This window comes from Ranitomeya variabilis, chromosome 2, assembly GCF_051348905.1.
Source record: "Ranitomeya variabilis isolate aRanVar5 chromosome 2, aRanVar5.hap1, whole genome shotgun sequence".
Taxonomy (NCBI): domain Eukaryota; kingdom Metazoa; phylum Chordata; class Amphibia; order Anura; family Dendrobatidae; genus Ranitomeya; species Ranitomeya variabilis.
This window is the reverse complement of record NC_135233.1, coordinates 225,381,421-225,395,420: the sequence shown is the minus strand read 5'-3', so window position 1 is coordinate 225,395,420 and position 14,000 is coordinate 225,381,421. Positions and strand designations below refer to the sequence as shown.

General features: G+C 46.0%; 1 protein-coding gene across 5 annotated transcripts in view; it reads right to left on the bottom strand.

The window, feature by feature from the left end:
- ATP2B3 (ATPase plasma membrane Ca2+ transporting 3) overlaps window positions 1-14,000 on the bottom strand; it is a 335,730-nt gene that overhangs the window by 175,338 nt on the left and 146,392 nt on the right. For all 5 annotated transcript variants that reach the window (XM_077283797.1, XM_077283799.1, XM_077283795.1 and 2 more), the window contains exons 2-3: window positions 9,462-9,681; window positions 2,466-2,799 (exon numbers count right to left, since the gene is read on the bottom strand). In XM_077283797.1, the coding sequence (XP_077139912.1) occupies window positions 2,466-2,667 (202 nt within the window). In that variant the 5' untranslated portion in view covers window positions 2,668-2,799; window positions 9,462-9,681. The remainder of the gene's footprint in view (window positions 1-2,465; window positions 2,800-9,461; window positions 9,682-14,000) is intronic.

The window sequence follows — 14,000 nt, the reverse complement described above, 5'->3', positions numbered from 1 at the left end:
GCACAGACCATTTTCTAAATTTCTGGCAATATGATTCTGCCGCTTCTTGACCCTGACACAGGGCCAACAAGGTTTTCTCAGCATGATCCACAGAATTAGGTTCATCATACAATAACCCAAGCGCCTGAAAAAAGGTGTCTACATTAAGCAAGGCCGGATTCCCAGATTCCAGGGAAAATGCCCAATCCTGAGGGTCGCCACGCAACCGAGATATGACAATTTTTACCTGCTGGATGGGATCACCAGAGGAACGGGGCTTCAGAGCAAAAAACAGTTTACAGTTATTTTTAAAGCTCAGAAATTTGGACCTGTCCCCAAAAAACAGATCGGGGGTAGGAATTCTAGGCTCTAAAACAGGAGTCTGCATGATATAATCAGAAATACCCTGTACTCTAGCAGCAAGTTGATCTACACGAGAAGCAAGTCCCTGAACATCCATGTCAGCGCCTAACTCCTGAGCAACCCAGAGGTAAAGAGGGAAAAAAAACCACAAGAGTACAGAAAAAAAAATGGCTCAGCACTTTCTTTCCCTTCTTTTGAGATGCGGTTAACTCATTGTTGGCCAGTTGTACTGTTATGATCTGGTGGCCTAGGAGCGGCATGAGACGTACTCTGGAGAATGTGGTAACTGTACTGACCGCAGACCCTGGACTTAACACCGCAACTAGAAGCAGCCGTGGGATGTACCTACCAATCCTAGACACCTCGACACAGCCGGAGGACTAATTAACCCTATAGATAGAAAAGGGAAAACTATCTTGCCTCAGAGAAAATTCCCAAAGGATAGGCAGCCCCCCACAAATATTGACTGTGAGAGGAGAGGAAAAAACATACACAGGCTGAAAACAGAATTTAGCAAAGGAGGCCAATCTAGCTAGATAGAAAAGATAGGACAGAGAACTATGCGGTCAGTATTAAAATACTATGAAATGTCCACCACAGATAATACAAAAAAAACTCCACATCTAACTAAAGACATGGAGGGTAAATCTGCCTCTCCAGAGATTCCAGCTTGGCTGCATAAATCCTTACACAGATAAAGCTGGACAAGAAAAAACATGCAATGCACTGAACAATGAGGCCCACAACATGTGGGCAGAAAAACAAGCAGAACTTATCTTGTAGAAATGAACTGCAAGCAGGAGCGACCAGGAAGGGATGTGAATCCTCCAGAAACAATGAACAACTGGCACTCACTAAAGGGTGAAGCCAGACTAAATAGCCCTGTCCGAAGTGGACGCACCTGATGACTGCTGTGAAGGACAAACAGCAGCACTACCACTTATAACCACCGGAGGGAGCCCAAGAGCAGAACCCACAACAGAATTCACAACACATAGACCTACATGGACCCACCTGGGCATACATGGGCATATATGGACCTACCAAGGCCTACCTGGGCATACATGCACATACATGGACCTACCTGGGCATACATGTACCTACCTTGGCATACATGAATATACATGGACCTATCTAGGCATACATGGACATACATGGACCTACCTGGGCATACATGGACATACAGCTGTCCTAAGTAAGAACATTGCCATTGAGTTTCATCCTAATACAAAATCAATCCATAATCGCAACATAAGATAACAAAACCCTTGACAAGCTACATGCAAATCCCATCACAACCACAAGGTGGCCACATATAGATAGACATATATAGCATAGATTTCTCCAGACAGAGCATCACAATTATATATTTTTTTTCTTCGAAATTGGTCATCTTGGGTTTTTTAGAGCCAGGAGGAAAATCTCTGAAATTTAATTGAGAGAGAGAGAGAGAGAGGAGAGAGAGAGAACACATCTATGTGCGCTCTTACAATTTGCTAAGAAAAAAAATCAACCTTGTTACACTTGCTTTAACTTTGGAGAACGACATCCAGATTGCTGACTGTTTCCACTGTAATTATAGACTGTCAGAATTTTCAGTAAATTTGTACAGCAAACTGGTCTAGAAGTGAATGAATATGAGCTGCTATGCCAGACATAGCTTATAGACATTTCAAATCAAAGTTGACCCCCTTAATGAGCACATGTTCACTGGTCATAAGAGTCCATTTTTTGCTCTTATTTTGTTTGCTGCTCCCCTGAATATTACATACGGTTCCCGAGATACAAACCTTTTTATTTAGTGTTATGGTTTATTGTCTTTACTAAGTGGGCGTGGCTCACAGGTAAGTAAAGCCAATCAGCCTAAAGACACACCCTAGAGGATCCTCTGAGCCATGCCCCAGAAGACTCTGTGAACCATGCCAGCACTAAATAAAAAGGTCAATATCTTTGGAGCTCTGGGCGGATTTACAAAAAAACCCCCACAAAATACTCAGGGGATCCTTGGCAATAATATAAGTACAAAAACTGGCCACTTTTTATCTGATAACAGGTCTGACTTAAGCTTGCAAATGTGTCCTGGCTATCAGGAAATATACACACGCATGTGTTACAGCCGTTACCTTCAGTGGGGGAAGTCTTCAGTCTCCTACATAGGCCATTGACATCACCGTAACTATCTTGTATTTTTTGAATGGCCTCAGCTCCTCGTAACTCCATGAGGGAGCGCAGCTCCTGCAAAGTGCAGCCAAAACCTCCGGCATGGTTCTGTTCTCTCCGCTGGTTCTTTGGGTAAAAATCCACTGAGCTGTTCAGATCTCCCATCTTGATTAACTGTTGTGGTTTCCTGGCCAAGGAGCGTAGGTATCGGCGTGAGTGTGTGTATTTTGTTTTCCAAAACGAGCCGCCACAGTCTGCAGGCTTGGTATCAGTGGGTGTGCCGGATCGATGATGGGCCTGGCAAAACAAAGGATTGGTGAGACTTAGAATCATTAAATCCTCACTCCCGTATACAGTTTTCAGTATGCACAGTATAATGTATGGTCACTTGTGAGGTAGTGATCGGCATGAAGACAATCCCTGGCAATGGAGGAGATCTGTGACAGAAATATGCCAGAGGGACCTAAACTCTGTCTGGGACACTGTTCCAGTAGTCAGACCCTCACTGAGGTATAGATTAATAGTCAAGTGATCCCTTTAATAAAATATAGGCCATTCATTATAGTATATCACGATATAGAGACACCTAATAAAGTGACAAATCCATCAAAGCTAACTTGCTGATGACATCCAATTTACATTTTCAAAGTTCTATACAGTATTTCAGTATATCTTGCATCCTACAAGTCTCTGATGAAATACAAACTGCATATATTAATAATTAGATTGTGGACCTGATGAGGCAGGTGTAATTACTTAATATATCCATGTCAGAATGGCTCTATAATATATATATTTTTAATTTAATTTGAATCTCTGTCCACCGAACCTGATTGACAGTTCCTCAGTGTCCCTCCTCCTTGCTGTTGCGAAGATCTCATACCACTCAGTACAAGCTGCAGCTATCAGGCTAGTTGGGCAGAGACTGAATACATTGGACTCCTCAGTGTCCCTCCTCCCTGCAGCTGAATCCTTGCCCACCAAGCCTGGTTGACAGTTCATCAGCTGCTGAATCTCCACCCAACTGTTCTGACTGACAGCATCTGTGTGCCTCTTTCCTGCTTATAAATTTCCTCCCATCTAAAATGGTTGTCAGCTCCTCTATGTCCATACTTTCTGCTGCTACTGAATATCCCCCAACCTAGGTTGATTGACAGCTCCTCGGTCTTAGTGTTCCTCCTCCCTGCTACTGCTAATATCTCACACCGCTCAGTACAAGTTGCTACTGTTAGGCTGAGTGGAGACTGAATAATTGGACTCTTCAGTATCCTTTGTCCCTGCAGTTGCTGAATTCATGCCCACTTAGCCAGACTCACAGCTTCTCAGTGTTCCTCCTTCCTGCTACAGCTAATATCTCACACCGCTCAATACAAGTTGCAACTGTTAGGCTGGGTGAGTGGGTAGAGAATGAATACATTAGACTCTTCAGTATCCTTTGTCCCTGCAGCTGTTGAATTCATGCCCACCTAGCCTGACTGGCAGCTGCTCAGGGTCCCTCCTTCCTGCTACTGCAAGGTTGCAGTTGTCAGTCAGGCTAGGTGGGTGGGTAAAGACTGAATATATTGAACTCTTTGGTGTCTCTATAAAAGCAATAATAATAATATGCTTTGTCCCTGCAGCTGGTGAATTCATGCCCAAATAACCTGACTAGCAGCTCCTCAGTGTCCCTCCTCCCTGCTACTGATAATATCTCACACCGCTCAGTACAAGTTGCAACTGTTAGTCAGGCTGGGTGAGTGGGTAGAGAATGAATACATTGGACTCTTCAGCATCCTTTGTCTCTGAAGCTGTTGAATTTATGCCCACTTAGCCTGACTGGCAGCTCCTCAGGGTCCCTCCTTCCTGCTACTGCAAAGTTGCAGTTGTCAGTCAGGCTAGGTGGGTGGGTAGAGACTGAATATATTGGAATATTTGGTGTCTCTATATAAGCAATAATAATAATATGCTTTGTCCCTGCAGCTGGTGAATTCATGCCCAAATAACCTGACAGGCAGCTCCTCAGTGTCCCTCCTCCCTGCTACTGATAATATCTCACACCGCTCAGTACAAGTTGCAACTGTTAGTCAGGCTGGGTGAGTAGAGACTGAATACATTGGACTCTTCAGTATCCTCTGTCCCTGAAGCTGCTGAATTTATGCCCACTTAGCCTGACTGGCAGCTCCTCAGGGTCCCTCCTTCCTGCTACTGCTAAGTTGCAGTTGTCAGTCAGGCTAGGTGGGAGGATAGAGACTGAATATATTGGACTCTTTAGTGTCTCTATATAAGCAATAATAATAATATCCCTTGCCTCTGCAGCTGGTTAATTCATGCCCAAATAACCTGACTGGCAGCTCCTCAGTGTCCCTCCTCCCTGCTGCAGAGATCTCAGTACAAGCTGCAGCTGTCAATCAGGCTGGGAGGGTGGAGCCTGAATACATTGGACTCATGAGCTCCGTCTCTCTGTAGATGGACTCATAAAATTCTCATTTTAATATCATTTTGACGTGGAGTATCAAATTAAGTACAGCAGGTCTAAGAGATCTATTTATGAATGCATGCAGTTTGTATTGTGGAATCTAGTGACGGATCCACTTTAATAGCCAATAATATGTGAATGGGGATCTGCAAGCTGCCAAGATGTTTTATTTCTTGGGTAATTGTGAGCAGACCGTTGTATGTAGCAGAACTGATTGACATTGTCTGCACAGCGGCTCGGCACAGCTGATGGTTCTCCTCCACTAGGCCCCAGCAGCTTACGTATTGACAGAGCAGCAGATGCATGGTGATTGGTGGCAGCCGAGTGCCGGTGAGGACCATAAATAGCAGGCACTTTACTTGGATTTCCTACAAGCATAGTTAATTGTGAATGATAATTTCCCCTTCACTTAATGACTGTCTGTCTATACTTAATTTCCCCAAAGATAAACAAATACACATCAGTCTTGCTGAACCGAGCACCGACGGTCTTATTCCAGCGGAGGAACGCGTCTCCTGCCTAAAAACAGACGTTACAATTAAACGCGGCTTTTGCGGCATTAATGCAAAGCCCCTCCGAACATTTAAAGGGGAAAAATCCTATAGAAAAATCCTACCCCTTTGGCACTGCTCAGAGCTTTCTGTTACAGGAAGTCACACATTGATTCAATGTTGTGCAGAAATCTCTGCATGGTGCCAAAGGGCATAGTTCACACTCCAGCCCTTTCATGCAGGAAATGAACATTATTATGAGAATCTCTTAGCTTCCCCTTATATGACTGTTTTAATAAATACTTATATTCCGGCTAAAATTAAACAATAAAAAAAACTTGGGTCAATTCTTCATACAAATCAACATTTTAGCGCTACTCTGCTATTGACTCCTGGAAATTTAGGAATAAATTGACAAATTGGTTTCCGTTATCAATATGTCTTCTGAATGTGACACTATCTAATCGGGGCTGACAATGTAGGTGTAGTTTCCCCCCAAAATATGGACTACATTAATGTTTTGAGCCTGATTTGTGCAGCTTTTTTGACTCTTCAGCTGTTGCACTCTTGCGTGTTTGCTATACATTGTATTAGTGTGTGTGTTGCTTTAAGAATTATGATTCAATTACTTATGCAGAAAGTTCTAGAATGGTGGGAGGAGCCAGGATTATGTAAAGCCCCTCCCACAGTTTGAGGTTTAGATCAGAGTACTTGGAAGCAGAGTTTGAAGCAGAGAAGAGATGGCTGAGAGCCAGCAGTGAGATCTGACAAAGTATCCAAGAAGCATTGTTTCTCCTTGCAGAAAATTGACATGCTAAGCATGCCGAGATGAGGAGACTTAAAGCCGCAATGCTCCATCCATGTCTCCGGTACATGTGATGACAGTTTTCACACGTACCGGAGACACTGAGACACGTAGACCCATTCAAATGAATGGGTCTGTGCACACGTTAGTGTATTTCCACGGACCGTGTGTCCGGGTGCCCCACCCGTAGACATGTCCGTTTTTTACTGTCAGCATGGACGGCAAAATGTCCCACACATGTGCACATGGAGAACACACATGGATGTAACCCATGTGACGCATCAGCGCCGGAGAAGAAGCGCTACAGTAAGCGCTGTTCCCCGGAGGCAGGTGCTGAAGATGGCTCTCATTCTCCCCTGCTCTGCCAGCGATCGACGCGAGCAGAGGAGAATGATGAGAGTTATATTAAAGTCAGAACTATGACAGCAGGTGGGAAGTTTGGGACTCTTACTCCCATCATCCTACACCTGCTGCCGCTAAGAACAGTGACAGCAGGAGCAAATAATGGGGGTATTCCTCACCCGCCGCCTGGGATATAACTAAATAAATGAATGAAAAACCCAGCGTGGGTTCCCCCCTATTTTCTTAAACCAACCAAGCAAAACTCCCAGCTGTCAGCTTCAGCAAGGTTGGTTATCAAGAATAGAGGGGTCCCCATACTGTTTAAATAAATAATTGAAGAAAAAACAGCGTGGGGTGCCCCCATTTTTGACAACCAGCCTTGCTAAAGCTCACAGCTGGGGGCTGGTATTCTCAGGCTGGATGCCACCTGACAATACAAAGGTGACATCAACTCCACAAATATGAACCCCACTTGCCACCGCTACAGGGCAAGTGGGAAGAGCCGGGCAAAGCGCCAGAAAAGGCGCATCTAATAGATGCGCCTTTTCTGGGCAGCTGCTGTTTTTAGGCTGGGAGGGGGCCCCCAGCTGTGAGCTTTAGCAAGACTGGTTGTCAAAAATGGGAGGGACACTACGCCGTTTTTTTAAATTATTTATTTACATAATTTAAAAAACAGCATGTGGACCCCTCTTATTGATAACCAACCTTGCTGAAGCTGACAGCTGAGGGTTGCAGCCTCCAGTTGTGAGTTTTTCCTGGTTAGTTATAGAAAATAGGGGGGAACCCACGCCGGATTTTTCATTCATTTATTTAGTTATATCGCAGGTGGCAGGTGAGGAATACCCCGATCATCTGCTCCTGCTGTCACTGTCCTTAGCGGCAGCAGGTGTTGGATGATGGGAGTAATAGTCCCAAAAGCCCCTCACCTGCTGTCATTGTTCTGACTTTAAAATAACTCTCATTATTCTCCTCTGCTCGCGCAGATTGCTGGCAGAGTAGGGGAGAATGATGAGAGCATCTTCAGCACCGCCGGGAATCAGCGCTTACTGTAGCGCTTCTTCCCCGGCGGCCATCGTTGTGGTAGCAGCAATGTTCATAAAAAAACAGCCGCACTCCAGTAGTATGAAGATTTGTGCCCAAGGTATTATATCTTTATTTGTGCGTACAGACATCACCAGGTGCTTTATGACGTATACAGGTTGCGGACAATAAGGTTAACGTTTCGACCGGGAGCGGTCTTTGTCAAAACCTCACTTACGGTAGGGGTGCAGAGAGGAAAAAAGGAGTCAGTCCAATAAAGGCGGTGCCTGTAGGAACGTGGGGAAGCTATGTCCGTACCATTGGTCCATTGGCATTACTAAATAAAGATATAATACTTTTGGCATAAATCTTCATACTACTGGAGTGCGGATGTTTTTTCATGAACATTGGGACTTTTCGTTCAGCCTGCACCCGCCTACTTTTGTTTACAGAGTGCACATCATTTCCTTCGACTTGTGGTAGCAGCACACGGTTGCCACACGTGTGCCGCACGTATTACACACACAGACACAGATATCTCCGGTACCAGTTTTTCCGGTACCGGAAATATCAGGACGTGTGAAAGAGGCCTAATAAAGATTTACCAGGTAACTGGAGCAATGGCCCACTGGGGAGGAAATGCCTGGAATATAGGTCAAGCGTGTAGTTCAGAATCCCAGAAGAAATGACAGAGCTTAAAAAAGGGTTGTCCACCTTTGGAAACATTTTTTTTCTTACTTAAATACATGTATTTGGGACTAAAAAATAATTTTGCAATTAGGTGTCATTAAAAAGTTGACTGAGAGGGCAGATAAAAGAGTCACAAACTCTCCCGCCACACCAAGAGAATGAGCTTACTGAGGGAACCTCAGTTAGCTCATTCTGCAGCCAGCAATAGATAGTGCAGGACAGAGGCTAGAGAAGGCAAAAAGCCCAACATTTTTAATGAAACCTGAATGCAAAGATAATGAATATCCCAAATACGTGCAATTAAGTAATAAAAAAGTCACAACCCCTGCACTCTTCCCCATTAATCCAGAGTGCCTGCTGCTGGTGCCCATCGACGCTGGGCATATGTGCCTCTGTACAGTATATCGCAGATGTGAAATTGTTGGGTTTAAAAAAAAGTGAGTTTTGAGTGGGAAACAAATTGAGTTTTCTGTTATTATAAATACTACTACTCTCATGATCTCCCCTTGATTTAATATCATGGGGTGCACAACTTCAATATCCAGCCATTAGAGGGACAGTACTGCTGGTGTCATCCCTGCACTTAGATAATCTTGTGGACATCATTGCATCAGATAAGCAGTCACCACCCGTGACCATAGGATCCGATCGCTGTCCGTATACTTGTCATTGAGCCCTGAATAAGGAGACATCCTACTGAATGGGGGGATGGTTTTAGACAGGCGTTGGTGCATGTGGCGCAGCACCGGGCTGTACAGAGCAAAAAATCCAATATCTTGGAACCAGTTGACCACCTGATGGGACCTACCGACATGGACATGCCCATTCCCTTTATTTTAAGGAGAGCTAGTTGGTGTTCTCTCCTCTGCCCATTAGAAATGTGTAAATGTTTGGCCGAACTGAGTGCCCATGTGTTTGGGGTAGTTGGGAGGGCTGTCTGCAGGCCGGGCGAGCAGTCAGCCCACCGCTATCCCCCAGTATGGCCAGCCATGGATGGGACACAACCTCTACCATGTACTGGGTGGCAGGGTAGCACTTGCCATCTGGGGCCCTCAGAGGTCCAGATGCTCATCATCCACATCAGGAGGTATCAGCATTGCGAATATCATGGTGTGGGGTCCGCAGGTGTCATTTATGCCTTTGATGGAGACCGTACCTGTTTAGGATCTTGCGGTAGACGGCATCACAACACAACGTTCACTGGGGATTTCATTCATGAATGCAGCCACATCTAACAGTCACAGGCACCACTGGGAGTTCGGGCTGAGTGAGGGGGCCAATCCATGGACGTCGTCGTTTCCAGTTTCAGTTGCAAACTGCTGTTGTGACCCAGTCAGGGGCAAGCACACCTTGTGTCTCCGCTGCACTGAGAAAACCTGCGAGAAGAAAGCAGAGGGGTCAGCATCGGACGAGGGCCGGCTGGTGGGGTCACTTGTCAAAGCATACTCCCCAACATCAGAAAACATAAACAGGTACATCTTGTGCCCCCCATCTCTCTACCCCATTGCCTGTAGAGCTGCCCCCGTTTCAGTATTTTGGATCCAGATATACCTTTGGTATTGGTACCACTGGCTGGCACTACCATAAAAGCTTCTCCCCTGACACTAGTGAGTACCGTGCCTGGCATTATTGAGTTCTGTTACATAGGGATTGTGGTTGGCACTATTATATTGGGACTAATGCTGAGCACTATTGTACAGGCCTGTGGGGTGTACTATTATTTGGGCACTATTTTTTTTTTAGGACTGGGACTGGCACCATTAGGTTTTGCGAAAGTGCTGTAATAAAAAGGATTGTGTATTTCCCAGCGTTATTAATGTTGAGAGCCATGGTAGGTGTTGTGCATCGGCATATCTGCCATAGAGGCAGGAGCCATCACTAGGGGAGTTCGCTGAATTCAGTTTCCTCCCGTGGTGGCTGCATGCAACTAAAATGGCATCATTTATCATTCTAGACAGAAGGGCAGAGATTCATAATGCAGGTCAAGTACTGTGCAAAAGTTTTAGGCAGGGGTGTGAAAAATGCTGCACAGTGAGAAGTTTTCACATATAGAAGTGTTAATAATTTATTATCAATTAACACAATAGAAAGTAAGCGAATAAAAGAGAAATCTAAATCCCATCAATATTCGGTGACCGCTCTTTGCCTTCATCACGTCTTCTAGATACTCTTGTCACTTGTACCCAATTTCTGAAGGAACTCGGCAGGAGGTTGTCCCAAACATCTTGGAGAACTGACCATAGATCTTCTTTGGATGTCACTTGTGTAAATCCTTCTGTCTCTTCATGTGATCCCAGACAGACTGGATGATGTGAGATCAGGGATCTGTGGGGTCCAGATCATCACTTCCAGCATACCTCCCAACTTTTGAAGATGGGAAAGAGGGACAAAGTTTGCGGCGCGCTTTGCGCGCCGCGGCAAATTTTAGGCCACGCCTCTGACCACACCCATTCATAATTAGTCACACCCATATCCACATCCCAACCACACCCATTTAGCACTGCCGATCACACTGTTTCATATACAATAATTATAAACAAAAAAATATGGCCACACAGTGCCCCATACTGTATAATGGCCACACATGATGCTCCATACTGTATAATGAACACACATGACGCTCCATACTGTATAATGGCCACACATGATGCTCCATACTGTATAATGAACACACATGATGCTCCATACTGTATGACCGCACATGATGCTCCATACTGTATAATGACCGCACATGATGCTCCATACTGTATAATGACCCCACATGATGCTCCATACTGTATAATGGCCGCACATGATGCTCCATACTGTATAATGAACACACATGATGCTCCATACTGTATGACCGCAAATGATGCTCCATACTGTATAATGACCGCACATGATGCTCCAGACTGTATAATGACCGCACATGATGCTCCATACTGTATAATGACCCCACATGATGCTCCATACTGTATAATGACCGCACATGATGCTCCATACTGTATAATGACCGCACATGATGCTCCATACTGTATGACCGCAAATGATGCTCCATACTGTATAATGACCGCACATGATGCTCCAGACTGTATAATGACCGCACATGATGCTCCAGACTGTATAATGACCGCACATGATGCTCCAGACTGTATAATGACCGCACATGATGCTCCAGACTGTATAATGACCGCACATGATGCTCCAGACTGTATAATGACCGCACATGATGCTCCAGACTGTATAATGACCGCACATGATGCTCCATACTGTATAATGGCCACACATGATGCTCCATACTGTATAATGACCGCACATGATGCTCCATACTGTATAATGACCGCACATGATGCTCCATACTGTACAATGACCGCACATGATGCTCCATATTGTATAATGACCGCACATGATGCTCCATACTGTATAATGACCGCACATGATGCTCCATACTGTATAATGGCCACACATAATGCTCCATACTGTATAATGACCGCACATGATGCTCCATACTGTATAATGACCGCACATGATGCTCCATATTGTATAATGACCACACATGATGCTCCATACTGTATAATGACATACAGGCACGCAGCTCACACACAGGCACGCAGCTCACACGCACGCAGCTCACAAACACATGCAGCTTTGACACAAATGCATCACACACGCAGCCATCACACACACACGCAGCCATCACACACACACACACGCAGCCATCACACACACACACACGCAGCCATCACACACACACACGCAGCCATCACACACACACACACACGCAGCCATCACACACACATGCAGCCATCACACACACACGCAGACATCACACACGCAGCCATCACACACACACACACACGCAGCCATCACACACACACGCAGCCATCACACACACGCAGCCATCACACACACACAGCCATCACACACACACAGCCATCACACACACACAGCCATCACACACACACAGCCATCACACACACACAGCCATCACACACACGCAGCCATCACACACACACAGCCATCACACACACACGCAGCCATCACACACACGCAGCCATCACACACACGCAGCCATCACACACACGCAGCCATCACACACACGCAGCCATCACACACACACACGCAGCCATCACACACACACGCAGCCATCACACACACAGCCATCACACACACACACGCAGCCATCACACACACACACACACGCGCAGCCATCACACATGCAGCCATCACACACACACGCAGCCATCACACACACACACGCAGCCATCACACACACACACGCAGCCATCACACACACACGCAGCCATCACACACACACACGCAGCCATCACACACACACACACGCAGCCATCACACACACACACACGCAGCCATCACACACACACAGCCATCACACACACACACGCAGCCATCACACACACGCAGCCATCACACACACACACACGCAGCCATCACACACACACAGCCATCACACACACACACCCAGCCATCACACACACACACACGCAGCCATCACACACATCACACACACACAATCTCCTCTGTGATGCAGGGGCGGCTGATGTCCATGTGCAGCTCTCTGCTGAAGTCTTCAGTCTCCTGCTCACAGCTCTGCACTATCCCGGCACCTCCCCCGTCTCTCCTTCTCTGCCGGGATAGCAGCTAAGAGCAGAAGCCGGAGCTCCGTGCACACACAGCCAGAGGTAGTGAATCGCTGACCTTTCTTCTTGATTGCTGCAGGCTCTCTCCTTCAGCGTGGCAGCGCCGCACAGGGGGCGGGAGGGGGGGGGGGTGTTGCGCGGGCGGTCAGGAGGCAGCTTTTATATAAAAAAAAAAAAAAACAGGCTCTCTCTACGTCCCGGAAGTGGGCGGGGCTTCACCGGCGGCCGCAAATTCGGGATTTTAAATGCCCGAAGCGGGACAGCGGGACCCCGGTGCCAAAGCGGGACTGTCCCGCTGAAATCGGGACGGTTGGGAGGTATGCTTCCAGGACTCCATGTTCTTCTTTGCGCTGAGGATATTTATTAATGACGTTGGCTGGATGTTTGGGGTTGTTGTCTTGTTGCAGAAAAATTTGGAGCCAGACGCCTCACTGATGGTATTACATGATGGATAAGTATCTGCCTGTATTTCTCAACAAGGAGGACATCATTAATCCTGACCAAATCCTCAACTCCATTTACAGAAATGCAACCCCAAACTTGCAGGACCCTCCACCTGCAAAGCTTCACTCATTACAGTGCCACTCTCCAGCCCTTCAGACTCTGGTTACAGCCAAATATTTCACATTGTGACTCAATCCAGAGCACCTGCTGCCATTTTTCTTCTCCCTAGTTCCTGTGTTTTTGCATATAGTTGATTAGTTTGGCCTTGTTTCCATGGAGAAGGTAAGGTTTTTGGCCTCAATTCTTCCATGAAGACCACTTCTTATGACCAGACTTTTCCAAACAGTAGATGGGTGTTGCTGGGTTCCACTGGTTGCTGCGAGTTCTGAGTTGATGACACTGCTGGACATTTTCTGATTTTGAAGGGAACTAAGCATGATGTATCTTCATCTGCTGCACTAAGTCTTCTTGGTCGACCACTGATTCTACCATCCTCAATGTTTCCCATTTCAATGCTATAGGCAGATACTCATACATCATGTGATGCCATCAGGGAGGCATCTGATTTCCTCTAAATTTATTCTGCAGCTGGACAGTGACCCCAAACATCC